The 22,039-nt window shown below is 35.7% G+C and overlaps 1 protein-coding gene across 11 annotated transcripts in view; it reads left to right on the forward strand.

Annotated features, from left to right (window-relative positions):
- The window catches only part of PUM2 (pumilio RNA binding family member 2), a 70,118-nt gene that overhangs the window by 17,632 nt on the left and 30,447 nt on the right, over positions 1 to 22,039 (forward strand). For 9 of the 11 annotated variants that reach the window (XR_012672873.1, XR_012672874.1, XM_075144979.1 and 6 more), the window contains 9 exons: positions 5,568 to 5,636; positions 11,569 to 11,674; positions 11,966 to 12,153; positions 12,817 to 12,989; positions 15,900 to 16,170; positions 16,461 to 16,554; positions 18,503 to 18,628; positions 19,812 to 19,951; positions 21,739 to 21,877. Coding sequence is in view for 9 of the 11 variants with exons in the window: in XM_075144979.1 (XP_075001080.1) it covers positions 5,586 to 5,636; positions 11,569 to 11,674; positions 11,966 to 12,153; positions 12,817 to 12,989; positions 15,900 to 16,170; positions 16,461 to 16,554; positions 18,503 to 18,628; positions 19,812 to 19,951; positions 21,739 to 21,877 (1,288 nt within the window). In the remaining 2 variants the exon portion in view is untranslated. The remainder of the gene's footprint in view (positions 1 to 5,567; positions 5,637 to 11,568; positions 11,675 to 11,965; positions 12,154 to 12,816; positions 12,990 to 15,899; positions 16,171 to 16,460; positions 16,555 to 18,502; positions 18,629 to 19,811; positions 19,952 to 21,738; positions 21,878 to 22,039) is intronic. The other 2 variants (XM_075144980.1, XM_075144982.1) reach the window with 1 other exon arrangement.

Below are 22,039 nucleotides of genomic sequence, written 5' to 3' on the forward strand. Positions count from 1 at the left end.
TCTCCTAGTTTCATTTTTTTTCATTGTTGGTGTCCTCAGCACTGGTAGGATTGCTTCTCAAATGTACAATACAAAGTTCACAAGGAAATAAAACACAAGAAGATCCAGAGTGATTGCAGGCCAACTAAATTGACAAACTAAATTTGTTTTTGTTAGAGTATTTGAATATATTAAGGGGCATATAGTGCAAAAGTATAGCTTGATCTGAGAATATGAGTTAAGAAGCCTAAAATACAGGGATTGAAGAATTATTCACTTGCCTACAAAAAGTTTGAGTTGGTTTTAGAACACTATATTTTAATGCAATGGATTGTTAAATACTTACTGGGGGAAGATGTTAGGCTTTTGAGATTATAACCATGGAAATATGTGTAGAACTTAAAATTGGTTGCCTAAGTGTTTTCTCAGAAATGCCTAACGTTTTTTATTCGAACTGCTTAAGGAGCTTGAACGTTTTGGAGTATTTAGTTAAGTCTGCAGTTGTATTACTGTTCCATATGGTCCTCAGAAAATGTTACCTCTTTTCGAAACACAGCATACCTGTAGACTTTGAATTACTTGGGAGCAGCAACTTTTATTAACCAGTTTGGTAGTAAGTGGACCTTTGGTTCCTTGATGCTTCAAAGAGGTATGAGAAGATGTATCTAGCCAAAGGCAGCTTTAATCAAACAAATGCCTTGTCTTCTCAAAATGTTTAGTATTTTGTAACCAACTTGTGTATAAAACAGTTCAGTTGTGATTCTCGTAGTTGCCTGTAGTAGTAGTTCTCGTAGTTGCTCAACAGGTTTTGTTATCTGGATGCACTATTGGCTGGCCTCTAAACGAAAATAAGGACAATTTAGGTAATTTGGCAAAATATTCTAGAATAGAAATCTCTATATACAGCCCTGAACTGCAATATTTCATGATAGCGATTTGGGGATTTGCAGTTTAGGCTTGTTGTATAGTTTTCCCTTGTTGTCCTTTGTTGCAAATCCCTACTAGATTTGTGTCTAATGTTTTAATTTGTATTAAAATATTATTTTTATTTAGTAGTTTCAAGCTGGCTACCCATCTGAAATGTTTTTGGATTTGGGGTTTTTTTTTAATATCTAGTCAAGTGTCTGACATGACTTTACAAGACAGTGTTTAACTTAATGGAGGGCTGGCAGAATTGCTATGTATTGTGTTTTAAAATAGAACCATTTTTGTGTTCTTAAATTAGTTTTAACTTGCTAATAATGCTAAGTCTCTGCCATAAGCATATATCATACATAAGACAAATGCGGCAGGAGAGCCACCCCTGTAGAAAACTACTAGAAAGGTGTTTTGCATTAAAGTCATTCAGCAAAATAAAGAAAAAGGCTGAAGCATTTGCAATGTGAACAGCAGCTTCCCTTTCTTTCCAGTCACAGTACTGTAATTACCAGGTGTTTTGTGTTGAATTTCTGGCCTAGTACCACAGTTTCAACTGTGTCCTTCTTGTCTTTGTCATGATGGTTAGGGTGTTCACCTGGGAGGGGAGGGATGAGATTTGGAATTTCTTAATGCACAAAAAGTGTTTTTCCTACTTTCTGGTCAGCTGGTTTAACCACTTCTGTTGTATAAAAAGAAGTCATATCATTTTCTTTTATATTATATTTTTTGTTTTGTTGTTACTCTTCTCCAGCTCTTTTTTCAAAGAAGGGGCTGATCTTTGCTTTTGCAAGAAAATGGTTAGAAGCTTATTTCTGGCAGGATTCGGGGTTACTGGAGAGAGTACTTGTCCTTAGATCTGGATCTGGGTGCCTGGATTCCAGAAATGGGTATTATTTTAAGCAGTGTTTCTTGTGGTAATCCTACTACTTGACTACCCAGTCAACAGTCTGCCTTCTGAATTTTGTCCTGAGTTATGTCAGGACACAGTTTCATGTTACTGGTTTATCATCTAGCTGCCACTAAGCAGGTACTCCTACTCCACCTTGCTCCAGACCAGTTTCTCCTTGTTGCTTTCCCTGTGTCAAACGTCGTGGTCTCGCCGCTGTGGTGTTTTAGCCAGTTCAGCTGGCTGATCTGGTGAAACTCTCATGCACAAAGAAGGAAAAAAAAACTTCTGAATGAAACCTTTTACTTGATGATTACCAAGTTCATTAAAAGGGGAGTGGTAAAAGCTGTTGGGGGAAGGATGGAAGGACTGTCCCGCTCGTCAGTAGCTGGCTAGATGTGCTTAGCTCTGTCACGAACTCAGTTTATTGGTTGAACGTTGCAGCGTTCAGCACAGAGGACATAGTGTGAGGTAGTAGTGAAATACAGTAGAAATGAGATAACTACTCTTACCAGGAGTTTTCACAGCATACAGGAAGGTTTTTGCGTAGGCCTCTAGATTTAAAATAAATTATATTGTAAATTTCAGGGGGACAGAGAAAGAGTTTAAACTTTAGGAAGATAGTCTACTAAAAAAATACAATTTTGTTTTTACTCTGTGTTAAAATCTCATTCCTAATGCTGTGATGAAAAATTGACTAATACATGCTAGTATGTTGTATCCAGTTTCTGTGGAAGGGGAAAAAGATCAGAATTTTCTGTTGGTATGGCAAAGGGGAAAAGTGCATGGATACGCTTAAGCTGTTCTATCTATTTAATAGCAGTGTGTGAGGAATTGTTGTACCTAAAGACTGCTTTGGGGTGTGATATCCATTTGTGCGTAATTTGGGGGCCCTGTGGAATGATCTGATGTGTGTCAGAAGTGTGGAACCGTTGCCAGCTGCTCTTAGTTGGAAAGGCTTATTAGCATTCAACTCCTAAAAACTAAGATTAGATCTAGCAACTAATCCCAAAAGCAGGTAGGTGGTAAATGGAGAAAGAGGAGTCTTCAGAGTGAGTGTGGGGGAGAAAAAAAAAAAACAAGAAAAAAGATGTAATCAAAAAACCAGGAAAATATTGTAAATGTTGAGCAGTATGTTTCATAGGCCTCTTTTTTGATTTACAAATTATTCCAGATGACAAGGAATAAATAAAAATAGAGAATTTTTTTTTCATGTTCTGAATTTGAGGTAAAAAAAGTATATATTAAAAATGTTTATTTCTGGAGCATATGAATTAGGTGAATGTTGGCATTGAATTAGAGAAGGTAAAACTTCCTGGTAATATAGATGATCCTAACTGAAGTTTCTCCTTCAGGGAGAAGACATGTCTTTATATGTAGTAGATCTAACTTGGTTGTCACTAGTCTGGATGGTTTTGTAGTGATAGGGCTAGCATTGAAGAAAGCAGATCTTCGCAAGATAATTAGTGCTGCCTGTATTTTCTCCAGTCTGTAAACTGATCTGTGAAAGATGTATTTATGATATGGGACAGGATTTTGGGCTGCTGTTTTTGGTGGAAACAGAATGGAGACCCTCTTTGCCACAGTAAAAGGACTGCATTATTTCTCTTGCTGCTGATAGCAGTAGATAACACTAACTTAAATTTCATGTTTGTAAGAAGGGGGGCAATGAGCAAAATCAGTGTTCAGTGTACTAAAGTTTATTTATGGTTCTGGAAAACTTCAGTTTTCTTAGAGTTGACTCTGAACTGCTCAGGAAAAAAAGGAGTTCGCTGTGCTGTACCCTGATTCTTGGATTGTCTTTTCTTAGAGACTTGGAAGTGTGTGTGGCCACGTTTTTGGACTTTGCTGAATTGTGAAAAATAAGCATTTGGTATTAGGTCTTGCAGCACAAAAAAAACCCCAAACAAAACCACCACCACCACCAAAAAAAAACCCCAAAACAAAAAAAAAAACCCCACACAACCAAAAAACTTAAACATCTTTCAAGCTTGGTTGTTTTTTATCTAACAGTGACTTGGGTAGTGTTTATGATAAATACAGTTTGGCAAGTATTAGCTACAAATTTTCTTTAGAGATACTGTTAGAACAAAACTACCTTTTGAGACAGAAGTATCTAATTTACTATTTGATTGTAATTGAAACTAAAGTGCATGATTCAGCATGGGGAGTGGCTTATGGTAAGATAATCAACTCTCAACCATCTATAGAAGAAATTCTGTTTTCAGAAACTAATATCAAAGTTCAGAAGTCTTCAAAATTTGAATTTCTGATTTTTTTTCTTTCTGAATAATTCCTTTTCTACAGTTAATTTTTCTATGTGCATGCACAAAGATTTGACTATCCCTTGGAGCTAATAAAAAAAGTGTTTCTTTCATATAAATTATAAATATTCTATTTTTTAATTCATTTGAAAAAATGTCTTTAGCTTTTTTAAGGATACATGAAAATCTGCTTTCAGTTTTTAAAAGAATAAAATCAACCCAATTGATGTAAATGTCATCACTGGAAAAAAGTGAGGGTGGTGATTCCCCCCATAATTCACTGTGAAATTAAATTTGCTCTTCAGTAGCTCACTGAAATTGTTGGGAATTGGTTTCAGAATCCATTTTAACTAAAATATTGTTCCTTCTGAAAGAATATTTCTTTGAGCTGTGAAATATCTTCCTCAAAAGTACAGAGACACTCAACTTCAGAAGTTATTGGCTTATAACAATACTTTGAGAGTATAATTTTGAGAATAGAGCATCTATTGACAGTTCATTAATGCTTTTCCAATGCTAAGAAAGAATTGAAAAAGTTGTTTGCGCCAGAGTATTAAAAGCACAAGATTGTTTCTTTGCCTAGTGTTCGAGTATTTTTTGAAAAGTGGTCTTAATGTGTGGAGTAACTTCATTTTGTTTTATTTGTTAATGTAAACAGATGGGCTTACCAGGTGAAATTAACTCCTCAGGAAAGCCTGGTATTGGGAGGGAAACTTCAATTTTACTTTGAACTTGAATAACTTTATCATTTCACCCTGTAGCATCTCACTGTTGAGAAAGAAGGGAAGGGGAGAAACAACTGAATTTTCCTTTTTTATTTGTTTTTCTAAGCTTGTCATGGCTTTGAAAATTCCTTGTGGAAACCATTTTCTCAGGAAAGAATGCACCCAGTGCATTGTGTCTGCATGCTGTGGAGAAGGAGGTGGTTTGTTGCAGCAGCAACTCTTGCTTTAGTAATACACCTTTCCTATTTACAACAAACAAAAAAAGACAACACACAGAGAAGAGAGAGTGCTGTTTCCTGGAAGAAAGCACGAGAAATTGTGACAATGCAGTCAGTTACTAGATTTTAAAAGCAACACATTGCTAGTAGCTTTTGTGACCTGTCTTGTGAGCTTTTCTTTGTTTGCTGCTAAGTGTACTCAGTAACATTGTGTGCAATGGCTCATCTCCTTTCCAAAGGATATTGTACATCCAAATCTTTAATTTCACTTTTTTTTTGCATTTGTTGCAAATGCGATATTGGTCATTGTTTCCATAGTGAGTGATACTCAACCGGATATATGAAGATTAAAATTTTTAAGTCTCTCAGAATTTCTTGCATGTTATTGTATTAGCATGGTTCGTTAAATTGGTCACTAACTGTATCTGTTCACAAAATCTAAACTCATGTTCAGCCTCGATTGAGTAGCAAATTTTGAGTGTGCTTTCAGTTGTCAAAAATCTTGTGGAGTATTACAAACTCAATTTTTGAAAATATATTTGACAAATGGATCACTCTCTTGTTTTTCCTCCTACAGGTTCGATCTGTGGATGAGATGAATCATGAGTTTCAAGCTCTTGCCCTAGAATCTCGGGGAATGGGAGAGGTAATTATTGAGGGCTGAAAATCCAGTTGGTAGTTTGGAAATGTTGATACAATTTAAGAAGTCTGAAATAATACAACATGAAGCAAAGAGCTTCTTTTAAGACCAAATTGATTTTTCAGGCAACTGAAAATTTCTGTTCTAAGGTAAAAATAAGCTAAGTACTTTGCAAGAATACTGGGGTGGTTGTTGACTGGATCTACTGTGTTACTATGTCAGTCTTCTTAGATGACTGATACTCTTGGGGAAGTGACAGGGTAATTTGGCTGAAAATTTGTGCAGTTCTTTGAAATGAGGCATGTTTTCAGTGTCACTGTATCTAAGCTAGTGAAAAAATTGCTTACTACCTCTGAGAAGCCAAGGAGACTGGGATCTGAAAAAGGTTTGGCTCCAGAAAAGGTGAAACTGGCATACCCTAGCAGAAATGTGTGGTAATTCACTATTTTTTTTTCACTGGTAATTACTCCTTAAAAGATTTTAATCAGAGTTGAAGAGTGCTATTGTATAATTTAGCTAAAGGGAAGAAGGACTTTTTTTGATTGGTTTGGTTTGTGTGGTTTTCTTAAGTGTAGTTTTGAAGGGGAAAGAAAAAATTGAGATCATGGAGGATGACTTAGCTCCTTCAAAAGCAGTTCCCTAAACTGTTCAGAAAGTAATCAACATACATTAGGGTTACTTGCCCTGACAGGACGTGTTAAGGAAATAAATTCACATTGAACTAAGATTTCAAATACTGATCATTTTGCTTTGCTGGATATTTACCTAATTCAGTTGATAATTGAACCAGTGATAATATTTTCAGCTTAACTTTCTTAAAATGATGGTAAGACTGTGATCTCTACAGAAACCATAACTTACTGATGAAAAACAAATGCCATGTTCTAGTTGCTGAGTGCCATGTTCTGTGCTGACACATGGCTATTCTTACTTGATTTTTCTACTTTAATGATGCATTTAACCAATCAGTTGGCTTTTCAGCAATTTTTGCTTCATCCAGGGTTCCATGTTGACTTTTGAACAATCTCCCATTTGAAAAAGCAAAAATAGCTGAAGCCCTGTTCTTTAGAAGGCTGAGTAGCCACATTGGATATGCTTGCTTGCTTCCCCCTGCTCCCTCAGCTGTTAAAATTCCTTTTGAAAGGTAAAGGTGTTAGTAAGGTATCTGTAATAGCACCAACAGTGTGATAGAGTGGATCGGTAAAATTCATATTGGTGTTTGTTCTTTTGCCACCCACGAAGTACTCTGAAAGGTTGAAAGCAGTGAAAGTGAAGGATGGCACAAATGCCTGGGAATTAAATTGAGGTACATATGACTGCTCATACAGATCTTCGGTTTAGGTTATCTCAGATTGAGGGAGATATTTCTGCATGATTATGATTTTTTTTGTTTGTTTTCATGGCACTCTGTGAATCTGTGAAGAGTTTTTTAAAAAAAAAAGAGGCACAACAAAAAAATCCACACACACACAAAAAGCCAGAGTTCTGGTACAGTAATACAGCATCAGAAATTGATACTATATTGTGACCCTGCACTTACTAGGTTATTATGTCTTTCATTTCAATGGTATCTTCAGGTATCTTGAGGTAATGCAGGTTCACATAGCTAGGTCGACTTACTCAGTGATTTCCTTAATGTATTGCACAACAATAAAGTAGTTCTGGAATAGATTCCATGGCTGTTTAGCCTTCTTTTTGATTATAAGCTTCCAAATTATTAAATGAAATGTCCTCGTAAGCTAGAATTGGTAGTTGTACATTCTTACGTGCTGCCCTCTGTCTGCTTTGAAAGGTGTGAAAGGGAGGTCATGTCAAGTGATCTGCTTCTAGCCATTGGGAAGTTGTTCTCTTCCTCATGCTCTCTGTCTGGATAGATTTTTCTCTGAACTGAAATTAATCTCGTGTTCATAATTCTCATCCTTCTTGGTCTTTTTTTTCCCGACTGGGAATCAGTACTTGATATTAGGAGGCTGTTAAGTCTTACTTTTCACATTACTACTAAAATCAAGACTCTGAATCCTCAAGCAAGTATCTCTTCCATGTGCTAATGTAAAGGAATATAGTATGAAATCTGTTTTCATTGTACCAAAACTCATTTTGGAAATAATACATACTGGAAATCCTTCTGTTAAGCTATCCATCTGAGTTGCAGTCAAATGGAGCCTAGTATCAATCAGTATCAGGAATAGGATAGCATAACGTGAGCCAGATGTATGGTTTCCTTGATCTGTTTCTGTCTTGCAATTCTTTGTTAGTTTATTCTGTAAAGAAACAGACTAAAGTTTTATTAGCAAGAGAGCTGCTGTATTGCAGGTGTCTTTCTCTAAATGTCTCCTAAAATTTTAGCTGTTAGATTGGTTAAACACGGATGATGCTTCTGGCTCCAGCTGCCAAAAGCTATCATGACCCTTAAGGTCGTGATTCTATTCTGAAGAAATACTGACACATGGTGCTATTTCTCTTTGCTAGGCATCTGTTGTTTGCTATTTCAGGGTTAGGCATAGTGGGCTTCAGGACCTTTAGTGTGACCTAACACAGGCATACATAAAATTAATTGCCAAACAGAATATAAAACTACATCTTTTTTTGATAATGTCTATTCTTATAAAAACTTACAGGGTCAAAGCACACACAAATTTCACGTTCAGGACAATGCATCCATTTCTGCTGTCAAAACTTCATTCAGGGAAATTGTAGAAGGCTCTGTAGGAATAACTTCTGATCTTAAAAATAAATTAAAAAAAAAAATTAAAAATCCCTTAATTCAAGGGCCAGTAATCGAGACTGTGCAATTACTTATCAGAGAGGTGGTTAAAAGGCAGCTTTAGCATAATTAGTTATTATCTATGCATAGAAAAGGGCTTTGTTCATCTGGCAGAGGCATAACAGGGATCAGTGCTGATACTGAGAAAGACACTTTTTAGCGGACTGTTGGAAGAGCTTAGTAAGAAATACAGCAATCTTTTCCATTATTTTGAATTAGGATTGGATGTATCTTTGTAAAGTTTCTTTTTTTATTGGATTAAATGCAGGAAATATTGAGCAAAACGCATATTATCAAAGGGTAAAGCACAATGATTTTAGCTACTTGTATGAATTTGTGATGACTTCTTGATTAAGTCTTTTTCAGTAGAACTAATCAAGTGGGGTTTTTTTCTTGTCTGTTAAAGAGGAACACACTGGTTTTGTTTTTCTGAAAAGTACTCTACTCTTTTACTCTTTCTTTTTTTTTTTTTTTTTTTTGAGTTCCACAATGAAATAGTTGACAGCTGCTAGGGCTGCCCATTTACATGGCAAACCGATAGCTAAAATATCCCTTTAAAAAGAGCATAGTGTATGTCATATCCATCATTTTTCAAAAATAAGTAAATAATAAATATAAATCACTGGCCCTCTGGGAGATGCAAAATGGTAAACTTCAAAAAATTCCATTTATTTAAATATTTGAAGGACTACTTTGTTGTGGAGAAATTAACAGTATTTTTTTCTGTAAATCTGTTTGATCTTCAATAGGATACAGTTTAAATTTAGCCTCTTGAGCTATAGATGATGCATAATGTTTTGTGTTAAAGATACTCTATATTCTTTGTGTACAGAGTACACGAGGACCGCAAGCAGTTGAATATATCTGTTTGAAATTTGAGAGTATGTAGTTAAAAACAAAACAAAACAAAAAAACAGAAAACAAAAAAAACCAACCAAACAAAAAGAAAACCCCAAGCAAATGTAAAGAAAAATCCTAAACAACAACAACAAAAAACACTACCACCACAACAAAATCCCCCCAAAACGACCTGTACTTTTGCAGTGAGGATTATTGCTGCTTTCTACCAGTGGACAGGTTTTTTCCTCTGATAGAAATCCTGCAAATGAGTTTTGAAATCAAAACCAGTATTGCAGTGTGTTCTGCTCTAAATTTGCATATTTTTCTTAACATTGTGTTCTCTGAACACCTGTCTGATAGTGGAATTCACTAATTTCAGGGTAAGCATACTTTAAGGTGATGCTCATTTTATGACATCCAAGATATTACTTGATGTGTTTTATTCTGACAAGGTTGTGTTAGGTTGTGACACCTTCACTTTTGTATTTCTCATAGCTCTCATCTCAGCTGGGCACATATTTGAACTTGTCTCAGACTGCATTTAAAATAAAACGTGATTCTCTTTCTCAAAACCAAGGTTTCATAGATACCATGAAATGTTTGCTTTCTGTTCTACCACTATCCTACAAAATGAAAAACAAGTAGTATTGGAAGCTTGTTACAATATAAAGCTAAAAAAGGATGAGTAGATTGCATAGGCTGAAATTTATAATCTTTTCCTTTTAATTGAACCACAGTTGTAAGATTCCATTAGTCTATTTCTCTGTCCCTTAAATTCAGGGTAAACTTAGTATCCTGGTGCTCCCGAAGTATGTTTGGTTGACACCTGGTGACGATTCTCCCATGCATTGAGAAAGTGGGCATCTCTGTCAGGGCAGGCCGTAACAGGGTAACGCTCTTGCAAGCATAATACACTCCCATAGTTTTGTTGAGCTTTGGCAGTTCATCATCCGCCACCCGGAGTCCTTCTGTGTTAATGCATTTATCTAAGGAACCCAGGGATTTCAGTAGGTTAGCTAGTCAAAATATTTTGTTTCTGGTGAGACCTCTGGGCAGCACAGAAAAACAGCAATCAGCAGTCCTTAAGTTACTTCACAGGAGCTCCTGTCACCTCTGTTTCAGTGTTAATGTTGTGGCCTGTTAATGGCAATCTTACCCTCTTCTTTAAGCTGTTTTCACGAGCTCTTTCAATGTTGCATTAAGAAATACCTAAAAAAACCACTCTTGTTAGTATTTTCATCAAGGCTCATACTAAGCAGCTGTGAAATTCAGAAGGGTTTTTTAGTCACTTAAGTAACAGGAGAACTTACTGCTGCTGGAGCTGAAAAGCTCCAGAACATACTTGTTTATTGCAAACAAAGCTTTATCAGATTACATCTGTTTTTTTCTAAATTCACAAAATTTAAAATTGAACATTACATTTTGCAAAGTTTGATGGATTACGATGCTGTCTTTAGAGCTCTTCCCTATTTTTTTTTTGCAAGTTGTTTTCATTGTTGTTTCATTGTAGAGTATGTAATACATAGTTTGAGAATACAGTTTTTTAATTATGTATTCAAGAGAAAATGTGATATGCAGCATTTGGCAGTTGTACTGCTACCGATGGGAAAAGTTAAAGGAATAAAGTAAAAGTAATAAAATAAAAGTAAAAAGAATGTTGACATTTGAGGGGTTTTTTTTGTGCGGTGCTTCTGTCATGTCGCACTAAGTCTTCTGTCCTCGGACAGTATAAGAAGTGATACTGATCTAACTTGAAGCTTTCTGCTTTAGAAGTAGTAATGAAAAAAAATCATACAGCTAAATGAAATCGTTGGCATGTGGAACTTCAAATTTGAATATCACAGATTTGTAACTAGCAGATCCCTATGGTCTGAAGGAGCTGACTTGCCACCATGTGTGTTAGTTGCTTTCTAAAATTTGGAACATGATGCATTTCTAAGTGAATAGAACTTTACAATGAACTGCTGCTGTTTCTAGTTAGCATGATAATATTAGTTAAAGGTCAAGCTTTTGAGCAAGGCAGTGTTAGTTAAAGTTGCTGAGAGTATTGACTTGGTTTAATGCAGGGATTAATTTGATTAGCTTTTTTTCACAGCTGCTTCTGTATTCTGTATCTCTCCCTCATAAGAATCTCAGTCTTTATACAGCATCAGCTTCAGTAACAAAACATAACTTAGAAGTGTTTATAATTATTCCTTGGCAATATGTACTTCCTTATGTAAAGCTGACTTTGGTATCTAAAATTAATTACTTTCGTATCCTTTTAATAATATTGCTATTTTTTGCCCATTTATAAGCATATTTTAAGTAAAACCATTTTCTCTTTTGGAACAGCTTTTACCTGCCAAAAAGTTTTGGGAACCTGATGATTCAGCAAAAGATGGACAAAAAGGGATATTCCTTGGTGATGAGTGGAGAGAGACTGCATGGGGAACTCCTCGTAAGTGATTGATGTATATGTATTGAAAAATCAGTCGTGTTTACTAGAAGTTATTTCGAAGTAAATTAATATTATAAATTTTAATTGTGTATTAAATTTTATTTTCCTTTAATTTTAATTGTGAAAATGTATACTGCACTGGTGGTTGTGCACCAATAACACTTTTTGAAACTGGGATTTGGAGTTTTTTATTTAATTTAATTTTGGTCTTGTTTAATATTGCCTCTGTAATGAAATGCAAAAACATTAGAAGTAATAAAATAGTTCTATTTATTTATTTGTTTTTAACAGACCATTCTATGTCCCAACCTATTATGGTACAGAGAAAGCCTGGACAGGGTTTTCATGGAAACAGTGAAGTAAATGCTGTATTGTCTCCACGATCAGAAAGTGGTGGCCTTGGAGTGAGCATGGTAGAATATGTGTTAAGTTCCTCTCCAGCTGATAAATTGGACTCCCGGTTTAGGAAAGGAGCTTTTGTAAGTAATGCAGTGTGTTAAGCTTGCCCAGTTACCTACTATGGTCTTACTGTCTTTTGTTATATTTTCTACTCTATTTGTCTATTTTCCTTTTTTAACTCGTCTCTGTAGAAGGAAGTGTGTAGTTGCTATCTGTCTGTCTTCCTTGGTTGGAGGGGGCAGAAGAGGGGAGTTGTTTGGGAATCTTGACTAAATAGCTGTCTTAAAAAAAAGTAGTTTCCTAACACCTTTAAATAAAGGTAGGAAAGATTGCAAATAGCTTAATTTAAAACGTGTGATGGGCCTTATTCGAGATCTTCCTATTCTATGTTTCTATATGGGTTTGTTTTGCACTGGATGTTTAAAATATAAAGGTACTAGATGTTTAAAACTGTATAAAATAAACTTTATCTAATTCGAAGTGTTACTGGTTTAACAGCACCGCTATAGTTAAGGTTGAGTTAGGTCTTCCATTATAAATCTTGGCATTCCTTTTCACGTTTTGGCAGTTATTAATTGCATGTGGTTGAAACTTGATGACCAAGTTACCTACCAAATGCAATTTCATTGAAAACAAACTGTTTGTATTGTTTACGTGCACTGTAGTGTAGAATTAGGTCACCTTGTGGTGCTCCTATTGTGTTCTGTTCAATATTCAGAATCAAACAGATTCTTTTTCCTCAGGGCACTAGAGATGCTGAAACAGATGGACCTGAGAAAGGAGATCAGAAAGGCAAGGCTTCTCCATTTGAGGAGGACAAAAACAGAGATCTTAAACAAGGAGATGATGAGGATGTTACTAAAATAAATGGCAGAGGTTTGCCAAATGGAATGGATGCCGATTGCAAAGATTTTAAGTAAGCTTTTATCTGTTTCTCAAGAAGACGAGCATGTCTCTTAAGGGCATTATTACAGTTCTGGTTTGTGTGTCAGCTTTAAACATTACCCAGTGCAGACTGATTCTTCCTACCTCACGTCCTCCCTTTCCCACTGTGCCACATGTTTCTTAGGATGTCGTTAATGTGTGTGTCACTTCTCATGAGACAAATTCATCTTAATGTAGTAATTATTCAAAGTAAATGGGTACCTTCAAAATGTGGTGAATTAGAGGGATGAAAACTTTAACCCTTTTAATTTCAAACTAAATTCCTTTCTCTCTGCTGCTTCTTAATACTCTCTAACTTCTGCATCTGATTGTTGTTGTAGAGAGTAAGTCCTACAGAATTTTAGTTTTCCTTCTAATTTTGCTACTGGATACCACAGCCTAACACAATTATTTCCCCACAAAAGTCCTTATAGAAACCATTTATTTGACTAAGGAGAAACAATGTATTTCCCTATTCACATTGTTAAATGTCACTTATTCACAGTATAGAATGGTGGTGTGGTTTGGTTGTTTTCATAGGGGAAAAAAAAATTGGACCAAGCTCGAGCTTTTGAACTGTGAACTCCTATATGACAGCACAAGCCAGCCTGTTTTTTCCTAATACTAAATTGCATTTTAAATTCGGTATTTTTAAAGGAATAATCTTTGTTTTTAAATGACTGTGATGCGTTTGTAACTGTCTACAGAAGAATTTACAAGATCAGAAAACTAGAGTGCTGCTTATAAATTTGTATTAATGCGATGAACATGACCAAATAGCTGTGGTTTCATTAGTGCATAACTGAACAAGTATATTAAAATGCATGTTTGAATCCCATACGTAAGTATTTCCTACCCTTTAAAAAAATGCATTTACCTGAGGCTAAGGAGGGATTCTTCAAGTCTATTTTTCAAGACGTATTATTGAAAATAATGTAATACCAGGCATATTAGAGAGCTCAAATTAGCTCTTTTCGGATGCATGCTACAATACACACAATAAACAAAGTTACCTTCAATATTATATGTAGAAAATGCAGAATGAATTTTCTCCTGGTTTTCTTTACCAGTATCTATTTCAATTTTGAAATAATTGCTTGCAAAGTACCTTTTGTATTATTTAAAGAGAGAAATTATTAAAAAATACACAAGTGCAAAAAAGCATCCAAAGCCAGTAAACCTCTCTCAAAAAAAAAAAGCCACCTAATTTAAATGGGCCATATAAAGTGGTGGTATAAAGCCCTCCAAACAGAGGTTTATAATTGAAGTGTTGACACAACTTTAACTATAGCAACAGAACAGCACCAATATAAGGAGCAACCTATATTAGGTAAACATAAGTATTTACAAAGAAACTTTGTCCTGTCCTCCTCCTTGTATTTTTATTGTACTTACAGCTTTTTTAAACTATGTACTGAAATAACTGCCTTTTTTCCTTTTGTTCTTCACTTTGTTGATACTGTATGTCATTTGGGAAGAATAAGGAATATTAAATGGCTTCAAACTCAAGTTTTGTAAATAGAGCAAGAACATGGTTGCTAGCTAGGATACTTAGATGGTAGCCAGTATGTTATAGATGATCGTCATGAGGTTGGTTGTTACATTAAAAAAAAAATAGTGTAACTGCTTTATCTTTGAAGTATTTTGTCCAAAATAGTAGATCATACAGTATTGTTGAATAAACTCACTAAAAGACTGCTTTCTAGCTAATGTGACCTGACACAGAAGGTGGGGTACCACTCCGAATTAAGGTACTCTATGTCTAACGAAACATAGGGTTGGGAATCTGTTTAGGATGTGAATGTTGCCAGGTGTTTGCCCGTAGGTGTTTATAGGTGCACAGAGATTCCCCTGTAGTCAGTGATGTAGCCAATATAGCCGGTGGAGATGAGAGAACAATTCAGCTTTTACCCTAAAGTAAATACCTAGTGACTGGTCAGTTGAGTTGCTGTCTAGACTTTGTCAATGGTATTGACTAGATTGTCATCCCCTCTGATGGGAATTTAAACACTAGTGCACCTAGAGATATGTAAGTGTAGCTATCTACATCTCAATCGCCACTAGCCCTTCATATTTGGAAACTGAACTTGCAGGGGTTTGGCATAGTAAACGATTTCTAGCTCCATATGTGTGTCTTACTGTCAACAGAAATCACACCTATGTTTTGCTCCATCCTAAAGATTTTCTTCTGGAACAACAGGCTATGTTTATTCTTAGGGCAACTGAGATGGAATCAATGGGATTATATTAGGAACACTTTTTTCCCCCCAACCAATCAGCTGGTGTAGTGTAGTCTATTAAATGAGTTGTGTAGGAAATGAAATGTTCTAGTCATATGTAAATGAGGCAGTTATTAGTCCATTTTACTTAAGGTAAAAAATGTATTTTTTGCTTTTGAGATGTGAAGGATACTTGCTATATTGTATGTTTGTCTTTTCCTGTTGAAAAACTATTGAAGTTTTATTGTCTCTTTTTCTCCTTTGGCATGAGATGCACTTAGCCATTTCCTTTTTTTTTTTTTTTCAATTTCTCTTCAGTACATTTTCTGATAATTCCTGTTGCTTCCAAAATGCAATAAAGAGCCATCCCAAAAGTTACAGGTGACCATAGTTCACTCCATTTCACTTAAAACAGCCTCAAAGATTAGTTTGTTTTTCTCACACTGATTTGAAGAGCTGTATAGTCTTAAAGTTTAAAAAAATAATAAAATTATGCTTTGAAATGAAATATGTCCTTTATCTTGAGCCATCAATGCATGCTGGTTACAATGGTTAAAATAAGTCTGTTACTCCCCTTTGTAAAGTCTGAGTTCAGAGATCCTTTTAAAATAGAAATGCTGTAGTCTGTCCATGGACAGCTTTATTTAAGACTGAAGAGTCTATCTTGAATTTATTCTAAACAGTCGTACCCCTGGAAGTCGACAAGCCTCCCCAACAGAAGTAGCTGAACGCTTGGGCCCCAATCCCAGCACCACAGAAGGATTAGGTCCACTTCCCAATCCTACAGCCCACAAGCCTCTGGTAGAAGAATTTTCAAATCCAGAAAATCAGAATCTAGATGCCATGGAACAAGTTGGTCTTGATTCTCTGCAGTTTGACTATCCTGGCAATCAGGTACAAATGGACTCTTCAGGAGCTACTGTAGGACTTTTTGACTACAATTCTCAGCAGCAGGTTAGTACAGGACTTGAAAACATGCCAAATTGGTCCTTTAAGTTGTGCATTATCCTCTTTGATAATCAGTCAGTTAAGCATATAATGCATGTAATTTTGTTTTGTCTGTGACTTAGTCAAAGGCAAATAATGTATATTTAATCTAGAAGAATATAGCTGCATAATTTTCTAGTTTAGTAACTTATTAGGATAGAAGCCTGGTTTAAAATCTTTTTTTGTAAGTAAATCCCAGTATATTATAGCCCTGACTTTTGAAAACTGAAATGCGTCTTTTTTTTCTTTTCCAATAGCTTTTCCAGAGGACTAATGCTCTGACTGTTCAACAGTTAACAGCAGCCCAGCAGCAGCAATACGCACTGGCTGCAGCTCAGCAGCCGCACATAGGTGAGATTTTTGTGGAGTACAGCAGGCATCCCTGGCAAAAGTGGGTGTGTTGCTTTGGTATAATCCTTTCAGTTTTACCCACAGTATTGTAATTCAGATAGATACTGATCAGTTGGCCCATTTTAGTGGTTCTCCTGAAAACTGCTCAGAATGACTGCATAAGATTGTCCTGTCCTTAGAGAAAGTTCTCTGTTGCGTAAATTTTTGCCTACTTTGAACTGTTGTATACAAAGAAATAAAAATTACTTTTGCTTGCATAGCACAGCAAGTGAGAGAAAAAGTAAAAAAGCTGTTCTGCTATAAGTAATGATAGAAACACTAGCTTTATCTACTGAAATAACAAAAATACGCAGTTCTGTTATTCTGTTGCAGTTTAGTATTTGATAATCCAGTTAAAAACCATTGTATATAGGATTTTGAAATCAAACTTTTGTGTTGATTAATTTATTCTTCCTTGTTAATAGCATGTTTTAAACAGATAGCTCTTTATTCTTGCGGGTACCTTTCTTTGTGATGGAATTAATTCTTTAGTAAGCATTTTTTTCTGTCCTTTTAAAGTAATTCACTGAATTAATTAAATGCATAAAGTTCTTAGTGTGCTGGCAACTCAACAAGGAGGCTATATTTCAGTGACAGCAGTTTGATCTCCCACTGTGGGGAAGCTGTGTGTTTGGGATGAGGGAGGGTGGAACGCACATGGAAGCAATTCCTTATTTAAGGAAGGAGCTCCTCAAATTCTGACGCTGTAGGGCAGATTTAAAGATTCCTGCCTTTCCCACTCTCCACCACTAGGCTGTTGAGGTGTGTGCACCTATCTCCTTCCTCTGCGAGAGAAAAAGAGATCTCAGAATCAGAAGGGCAGGCAGAAATAGGAAGCAGCATCTCCAAAGGGATGTGTCCATGTTCTCCTGCAATACGGTGACAGTTAAGTTTTCCCACCGGCTTGTTTAGCTGGATTGTGAGGTCTGTTCAGACAGGGATCGGCAGCTTATAGCTGAGGTTTAAAAGTGGCAGCTCTTTAGTGTTATGTAGCTGACTAATACAGTCTTAGAGCTGGCAGCATGGCAGATTGAGATGTTTGTGTGAGTCCACAAGGTGTGTCTTCTACCTGTCTTTGACTCCTAAACTGCAGAGAGGCCCCTGCTTTGTATGAAGTGCTGACTGAGCAGTCAGCTGTATCTTGGCCCTTTGAAATGCAGCGTCTTCTGATACACGTTAATAGAAACTTAGCAAGAAGCCTCTTATTTGGAAGGAGAAACATAGTTTGATGTGCTGTGCTTGCTGGACTAGTTGATGCTTTGGTGTTGGAGAAAGTACATGAACCCGACTGACGGGGGAAACGCTGCGTAGCGGTGCTTTGTTTGATGGCTCTATGAGTTTCTTCAGTTGTCTCCTTGCATTACAATCCTTACATCAAATCTAGATTCTTGAAAGTAAGATTAGCGTCTCATAACTGGCTGTTTAAAAGCCAGATATCTCATTTAAACTATCTGGTTAGATTTTTTTTTTTCCTATTGTCAGTAAGAGGAGATTTGTATCTCTAGCAGGTGATTCATTCTATCTGGCTGATTCACTTAAGACACTAGATGATTTGTCTGATACAGATTTAGTTGTAAGACTAGTGTAACTTTTACATAGTTAAAGTTGGACAAGGTAAATTCCACTTTGAATAATCCCTTCTATATAAAGGTGGGTAGATCCATATGAGAGAAATTTCCTTGGAGTCTCTAGATCCAGCAAAGCAAAGCTGTTAGGCCTTGGGATTAGTAAGAAAGAACTGGTGAGAAGAGATAGAAGTGTTGATTTCTGTAATGCTGTACCTGCTCTTAGAAACTTCCAAAGTACAAGCAGTTCTGATTTTAAGATATACTTTGTGATTTGATTGGTTTGAATATGATGATGCTTGCTAAGTATGTTAGCTATAATTAAACTCTGTTTATTACTGTAGCAGGCGTATTCTCAGCAGGCTTGGCTCCAGCTGCTTTTGTGCCAAACCCATACATTATCAGTGCTGCTCCTCCAGGTACTGACCCATACACTGCAGCTGGATTAGCTGCAGCAGCTACCCTAGCAGGTAACTGAACACTTTCTAGTGTCTGTCTTGGTAATTTTACTGAATGAAATTAGAAAGAAGCTGAAATCCATCCTGTTTATTCTCTGTAAATACATTTCTAGGAAGGAGGGACTTGTAGGAAAATGAATTGCCGTTTTGAAAATTTTCACAAAAATGTAAAGGGATTCAGTTTCTGTTATATATGGATTCTGAGTATTTCTTTCCACTGGACTTTTATGTGCCACAGTTAGGTTTCTTCTGTTCTAAAAATGTTTATCCTTAATAAGGTTTCATCTGACATTAGTAGTATGTATTATTTTCAAAAGATGAGACAGCTAGCCTTTCCTTGTATGTTTTTACTTAGTGCATAATTTTCTAATTCCAGGTTTTCTCATGCCCATTTCCAGTGGGCATGAGAATAAAGATGATCTCCAGCATCCTAAAAGGCCCAGACAACAGATAAACCCCAAGCCCAGGGAAATCTCTTAAAAAAAGTTAATAGATATTGCTGTGAAACAACACTACTGAGTATTTAAGCCCCAGCTAGTGCTCAGACCTGAGCATAACATTTTGGAAAAAACCCTGTATCTCCAGTTGGTGGTTTCACAGGAAAGGCAGTAGAAAGAACTGAAATATATGTATACATAATGCATTATGTGTACAACACAATGATATAGAGAGCTCATTCTTCTACAGGTTCTTTATCAGTAGACTGTAGAGGTGAGCGTGCCCACTCTGAAGAGTGTGACGTAGTAGGCAGGGGAGGCAAAGGCAATAGTTGTGTTTATAAGCAAAGGAAGCATACAGAAAGGAGGAATAATAGATGATCAAACTCTCAGTATATCACTGTCAGGAGGATGAATTTGGTTAATTCTGTGATGTTCTGAAATGATCTTTTTTCCAACCATGGAAACTGATTTTGAGAGTTCTTTGGTATACAAGCTTTGATTACTTTGTTTTTTGTCACCTGTGTCTCACAAGGGAATTTATTTTTTCATAGAGAAGGTATGGTTTGATGTGAATCCTTTAAATTAACTCATTTGTGTTCATGTATCATTTTGACTAATATGGGAATTAGTTTCTTTTTAATACTGATTTCTGTTTTGACATTTAGATGATAGATCAATGCGGGATGCTACAAACAATATAAACAATTATTTTAACTAGCTGCAATAGATGGAATAATCATGTTCTCTGGGTTTAGGTCCTGCTGTGGTTCCACCTCAGTATTATGGTGTTCCATGGGGGGTGTATCCAGCCAATTTATTTCAGCAGCAAGCTGCAGCAGCAAATACCACAGCAAATCAGCAAGCAGCTTCACAGGCACAACAGGGACAGCAACCGGTATGTCCTTCATAAAAAGGAGATGTGCATTTAAAGCCTTACTTTAACATTTTCAGTATATAAGGATCAGCTTCTAGAAAGTTTTGCATAATTCAGATGTTGTGTTGTATCAAATAATAAATGACTATTAAAAATTCTCTATTTCCTTACATTACTGATTATCATTGTCTTTAAAAATTAATTTACTGCATACTAAATATTTGGCTTATTTTGCAGTCCCAATTTTTAAAATAAAAAACCATTAAAAATAGTTCCTTTAATCCAGGTTACTGTGCTGTTATGTTTATGTCTAGATAATGCTGCCTGGACAGTTATTCAGAAATGAATGTAAGGTTAAAAACTAATCTAGAGAGCTAAAATAAGGGGATGAAAAGAGATGTTTTAGAAATTTTAGGAAGATTTTTTTTTCTTTTAAGCTTGGGAAAAAAATGATCTGCGTTTTTATTAATTAGCTTTAATTTATTTTGAAAATTTATTTAATTAATTTATTAATTAATTTTTCTTTGTCCCTTTAAAAAGTAGGGAAATAAAGGTTTTAGAAGTAGTTTTGTTGCTTCATGGGGAAGAAGGATTGCCTTGCGTTTTTTTCTATGACAGAATAATTGTATTACAACATCACCATGTGCATATGTTATTTTTGCCTTGGTAAATCAAGAGTAAGCAATTGTTACAACAACTTGTTGAAATTTCTATTTCTTTAAGTAACTTTAAAAAAATGCTAATTTTCTATTGTTTCTCTGGATGCATTTTTAAAACCATTGTATGATCTTTCAGACAAATGGCCTTTTTCCACAAAGGAAAAACATAAATCTTTATAATGATCTTATGCTTGAATGAATGTAAATTTTTTTATTATTAGCAATATGGTTAATTTCAGTGCCATTCTTACAAATTTAACATAAGAAGTGACTTTGAGTTATCATGAAGTTCCAGAGTAGCTTCATCACTGTTTTAATATTCAGGTGGATCTTTCCTTCTACTGATCATGGTTATCAGTGAACTGCATTGATAACGGAATGTATCACTGAAACACTGAATTTCCAGTGTTTTTTTGCTTTCTCTATAAAATTAATATCCAATTTATGCAAATCACATGTAAGATATTTTGTGGGGATATATTGTAAATTGTATTTCACTCTTATTTTTGACCTGGAAAAGATTATTTTAACCAAGAGGAATAGAGTAGTTGCAAGAATTTAGATTGCTTTTCAGTCAGATTCCCAGAGATATGCTGTTAGAACATAATAAAGTAAGCCTGTGTTGCATGGTGATGGAGTGTTATGTGAATTCTTAAAACTTAGTGGGTGCATTTTTTACGGCACTGTTAGCAGTGTAGTGTTCATTATTTAGACGAGTTACTACAAGCTCTGAAGTATTCAGACTTACATCATTCAATTGCCTGAAAATAATGTAAACAAATGCATTTATCAGGGAAGGACAGGTGTTCAGTTAATAAATAATGCAGATCATAAATATATCACTCTCAGAGATTTTTTTCATTACTTTATACTCATTACCATTGATGGAACATATATAAGTTCTGCTGTCCAGAGCAGGGCAGATATTTTATTGTCACATTTGTCAGCAAAATAGTTTATGCTTTTTATTCTTTGTATGTATATATCCTTGAAACCAATAAGGTGGAGTATTGCCAAAATGAAATTCAGAGCTAAGTGGCATCAAATATGCAAAGCAACTGTTCTAGATCTTTTTTAGACCTTTTTCAGCATATAATGGGCTTGCTTTCTTACCTTTTAAGGAAAGGGTGTTGTATTGGTCTTTTCCAGGTTCTGCGTGCTGGAGCAACTCAGCGCCCACTGACTCCCAGTCAGGGTCAGCAAGGGCAGCAGGCAGAGTCACTTGCAGCAGCTGCAGCAGCAAATCCAGCTTTGGCTTTTGGTCAGGGTCTTGCTACAGGCATGCCAGGTATGTATGTTATCAGTGGATGGAGAGAATCACTGAAAGTTAAAATATTGGTGTTATTAGGTACCAGATTAACTATCAAAGTCCTGCTATGTTTATGATAAGCTGCTTAGAATTGAGTTTTATATAGTTTTACATTGTTCAGTTGGATTAAAATACTGGCAT

This window comes from Calonectris borealis, chromosome 3, assembly GCF_964195595.1.
Source record: "Calonectris borealis chromosome 3, bCalBor7.hap1.2, whole genome shotgun sequence".
Lineage (NCBI taxonomy): Eukaryota > Metazoa > Chordata > Aves > Procellariiformes > Procellariidae > Calonectris > Calonectris borealis.